This window comes from Cebidichthys violaceus, unplaced genomic scaffold, assembly GCF_023349555.1.
Source record: "Cebidichthys violaceus isolate CVI_PGR_0920_01 unplaced genomic scaffold, fCebVio1.0.p SCAF_76, whole genome shotgun sequence".
Taxonomy (NCBI): Eukaryota; Metazoa; Chordata; class Actinopteri; order Perciformes; family Stichaeidae; genus Cebidichthys; species Cebidichthys violaceus.
In genome coordinates this window covers 312,983-317,500 of record NW_027176960.1, presented here as the reverse complement: position 1 = coordinate 317,500, position 4,518 = coordinate 312,983, and the positions used below count along the sequence as shown (strand labels likewise).

Genomic DNA, 4,518 nt, shown 5'->3' with positions numbered 1-4,518 from the left:
ACAAAGTAAAGTTTGTAAAGGTCATAAAGTCTTTTTCTTCAGCTGCTCACTTTATTGTGTGTGTGTGTGTGTGTGTGTGTGTGTGTGTGTGTGTGTGTGTGTGTGTGTGTGTGTGTGTGTGTGTGTGTGTGTGTGCCTCAGGTGTGAAGCGGCGTACGGGGGTGATCAGTGTGATCAGCTGCTGGACTTTAACATCCTGTACGTGGTGCCCAGCGGTCAGAAGCTGCACTACGTCCTCATCGCCGCCATCATCGGAGCGGTTCAGATCGCAGTCATCGTCGCCGTGGTCATGTGCTTCACCAGGTACACCAGGTGTTCATACTACAAATACTACCACCAGTACTACCTCATGGAAAGCATTTACTCCTCTAGTGGAACCAGTGAAAGCAGAATTGCTGCTAATGGTAAGATGGGTTGATCCAGGCTTCCTATTGGCCCTCCAGTTCAAAGTACAAAATACCAACCAATCAGGACTCAGCATTTGGTCATGGTCCTGGCTGCTTCACTTGCATGTTGCACACTTGTAAACATGGAGGACCTGTAACTAGTGGCTGCATGTTAATAAGTCAACTAGTTAACTAGTTCTTCTCTATCACGACCTTACTAGTAACTTGTAGAGTTTCCGTTTAACGAGTAAGACAAAAAGACCAACTAGTGCTGCCAAAGACTGAACTAATGGAGGAAACTGGTGTATCTACTTCTACTACCACCACAACTACCTTTACTACCATCACCACTATCATTCCCACCTCTACTACCACCACAACTACCTTTACTACCATCACCACTATCATTCCCACCTCTACTACCACCATCACTACCTTTACTACCATCACCACTATCATTCCCACCTCTACTACCACCATCACTACCTTTACTACCATCACCACTATCATTCCCATCTCTACTACCACCACAACTACCTTTACTACCATCACCACTATCATTCCCATCTCTACTACCACCACAACTACCTTTACTACCATCACCACTATCATTCCCACCTCTACTACCACCATCACTACCTTTACTACCATCACCACTATCATTCCCATCTCTACTACCACCACAACTACCTTTACTACCATCACCACTATCATTCCCACCTCTACTACAACCATCACTACCTTTACTACCATCACCACTATCATTCCCACCTCTACTACCACCATCACTACCTTTACTACCATCACCACTATCATTCCCATCTCTACTACCACCATCACTACTACTACCAAAACTGTACTTCCTGTGGTCTACTTCTTGTGGTGTACTTCCTGTGGTCTACTTCCTGTCGTGTACTTCCTGTGGTCTACTTCCTGTCGTGTTCTGCAGGAGGTGCAACAAGACGAAGCGCGGCCGGCGACAGAAGCAGCACCTCGGTCACTTCCCGTCAGGAACGTCCTCCCGGATGATGTAGCTGCTCCACGTCGTCTTTTTATGAAACGTTTTCGTACCACAGACTGACTGCTCTTTTGATATCTCGACTTTTTGGTGCCTCTTTTTATTTATTTTTGTCTCTCCTCCCTTTATTAAGACTAGTTTTTGAATTTCTTGAGGGGCCTTATTTTGTATATTTTCCTCCATCGTTGTTCTGTTTTTGTCTGCAGATGATGTGTTTCTGTTCCTCTCAGACTCTCAAACACTGTGGATCCTCCGGCAGGAAACTAACTTTATTTATCTGATTGTATCGTCCACAAACAAACTGGGAAACACACGTTGTGTCTTGTAGTGTTGACCTGTGGGACTCAGAGCGATGCTGGTTCTGGTTCTGGTTCTGGTTCTGGTTTAGGATCATAGCAGTAATCACTACTGAAGACATATTTCACTTTGAAAACAATCCTGCTGAATGTTTCAATACTTGATTTCAACTATTTTTAAGATTCACAAAACTAAATTCAACTTGCTTATAAAAATGAAAGTCTGGTTTGAATCCTGATATTAATATTAATCAAAAGTAAAGATTATTGTGATTTGAGGACCGTCAATGAAAATATGTTTGTAATAAATTTAGAGGTATTTACTAATGATTCAAAATCACATTTAGGAATCCGGTTCCTTGTGAGAATTAAATTATTATTACTATGATTCTTTTTGTTTGAGTAGTTAGAACAGGCCTTCAAAATAAAAGTACAGATCAGGTTGATTTCTCTGTTCTGATAACTTTTTTTTTTACAGTTTTCATGAGTTAAATATTAAAACCTGCTTCTGTTCGATGGTTGGACCAACTTTACTTCTGTTTACTTTATGTAATAACAGCCTTAATGCTGCAGGGGGCGCTCTGCACCAGGACCACAGGACCACCAGGGACCACTGAAACCTGAACTCACGTGACGGTCTCATTTTCACTTGTGCTGCGTCTCACAGGGTCAAAAACAATCTTTCATATGAACGTTATTTTACTTTTGTTTGTTTTTTGTATTTTGTGACGAGACGCTCCTGAAAACCAAAATGCTGTTTTTTCTACTGTTTAAAAAGGTACGAGCTGTACAGGTCGCTACTTTACTTAAGTGCTTCATTTTCAGATAACGCCATTCCGGAAATGGATTCCAATGTTTCGTTTTATGTGTTTTTGACAAGCTGACGATAATTGAACCGTTTTGTTTTTGTTGGTCGAGTTTCTTCTTTTTTAAACCGGGTTTGTAACGATGGTACCGAGTGTCCGTGTTGGTCGTTCTCTTGTGGTAGAAGGAGTAGACTCCGTAAGCCGGGAGGCTCCCTGAAGTACGACTGCTCTGAGATCAGATCCGTCTGAAGATGTGGTCCCGTGATGCCGGAGGGAGTCCGGCCCGGCTTTAGTAGACGTTGCATGAACCGTGAACTTGTTGTGTAGATCTGTGCTGTAGTGGAACTAGAATTAAATTATGATGTTTGAACACAACGCGTCGTCGCTCCATCTGTTCTCTCTGCAGGTTCCACTGGATGAAGCTCTAAGGAACTAAACGTTCTATTGATTTATTGTATCTATGTGTGAGTATAATTCTAGATCCTGGATTTAAAGCTACAGATCAGATCTGAAGAAGCTCATTTTGAATTCAGTTTCATCATATAAAACCTTACACGATATTAAACAGTCTTAAATGTTAAACTCTTGCTGCTGTAGACGGCGACATTAGTTATTATTATTATTCATTTATTAAAATACTCACCTGTAAATATTTCTGCCACAGCTGATTATTCAGGAAACGATGATTCAACAACATTCTGTATTTTATTTTGCTTTCAGCAAAGTGAATTTGAGTTCCCTCAGTGTATATGTCTAGGGCTTTTATTGTGAAAGGTAAGAACAGGAGTGGCGCTCCCTTTGTCAATGTTGAAAAGAATAATAAAGTTTTATGATCCTCATAAGAACAGAGCAGCAGGCATGACGTACTTTGATTTGTTTGTTCATCACAGTTATTGCTGTTAATTGTTATTTTAATTAATGACATCATAAAGAGTACTTGTTATATACTGCTAGAAATAAATGTGATATAATAAATATTTCCAGGAAGTGTTTTCTGCTGGTTTCCTTTTTATACTTTAACGGTTTGATCCTGAAAGTGATATTAAATCACGTTCTGTCGTATTAAAAAGGTCTTAAATTGATTTATTAAATACATTTTTAATGAGCCTGGTTATTCTTTTTAGTTAAATAAAAGTAAAATATTATTTGTCATCATAATCAAAGACTCAATAATAGTATTGATCAGCTGAGAGCTGAAGGTGTGGCGTGATGCAGTACCTCTAATGGCCACTAGATGCTCCAATGAGGCTCCACCTGGAACACAAAACATCTCTAGAAGAACTCATAATAATTACACTTCTTGTGATATGAATCATGTTACAGATTATTGCATTTCAACATATTCATGTTCACAGCAACCCCTTCACTGAAATCAGGATTTTCTGGCTCCAAGAACATTTTTCCATTTTAATTTTAATACAAAATCAAAGTAACTGCAGAACAACAATGTAATAAAACTTCTCTCTGAGCTGTGGGAACATCAACAACCTGAACACTCCACCTCGAGTGAAGCAGGAGTGAGAACCAAGCGCTCCCGGCAGATTGCTGCCGAGTTAAATATAAACATGCCGGCGGGATAATTAGAGACAGCAGCTGGTGGGGAGTCCCCTTCTCTCTCTTCATCTTCATCCTTTCTTCTTCATCCTCCTCCTACCGTGCGCTCCGGTCATCTCTCGGCTGCCTTTCAGGGTTTTGGAACTTTTCTGAGCTTTTCAAGGGCACGAGATGAACATGGAGACGTTTGTCCTCACAGGGTGAAGACTATTTAAAACCTTTTCTAGGATTTTAGCAGATTCCAAATATGAAACATCTACCGTTCAGACTTCTCATGCATCTAGAAGAGCTTCTGCAGCCGTGCTTCACTAAAGCCGGGGTCGGCGATGTATTCTAGAAACATTTTTAGTTTTAATTGTTGAAATTCTCTTTATGTCCATCAATAGATCAGAAGCTCCGACAGAGAAAGAAAGCAGTTTACGTGAGACAAAGACTAAAGTCACAAATTTATGAGAAAA

The 4,518-nt window shown here is 40.4% G+C and overlaps 1 protein-coding gene across 1 annotated transcript in view; it reads left to right on the top strand.

Moving 5' to 3' along the window:
• LOC137892187 (tomoregulin-1-like) overlaps window positions 1–3,481 on the top strand; it is a 12,494-nt gene extending 9,013 nt beyond the window's left edge. Inside the window, exons 9-10 of the mRNA XM_068737162.1 lie at window positions 142–303; window positions 1,336–3,481. Of these exons, the coding sequence (XP_068593263.1) occupies window positions 142–303; window positions 1,336–1,420 (247 nt within the window). The 3' untranslated portion in view covers window positions 1,421–3,481. The remainder of the gene's footprint in view (window positions 1–141; window positions 304–1,335) is intronic.
• The last annotated feature ends 1,037 nt before the right edge of the window (window positions 3,482–4,518 follow it).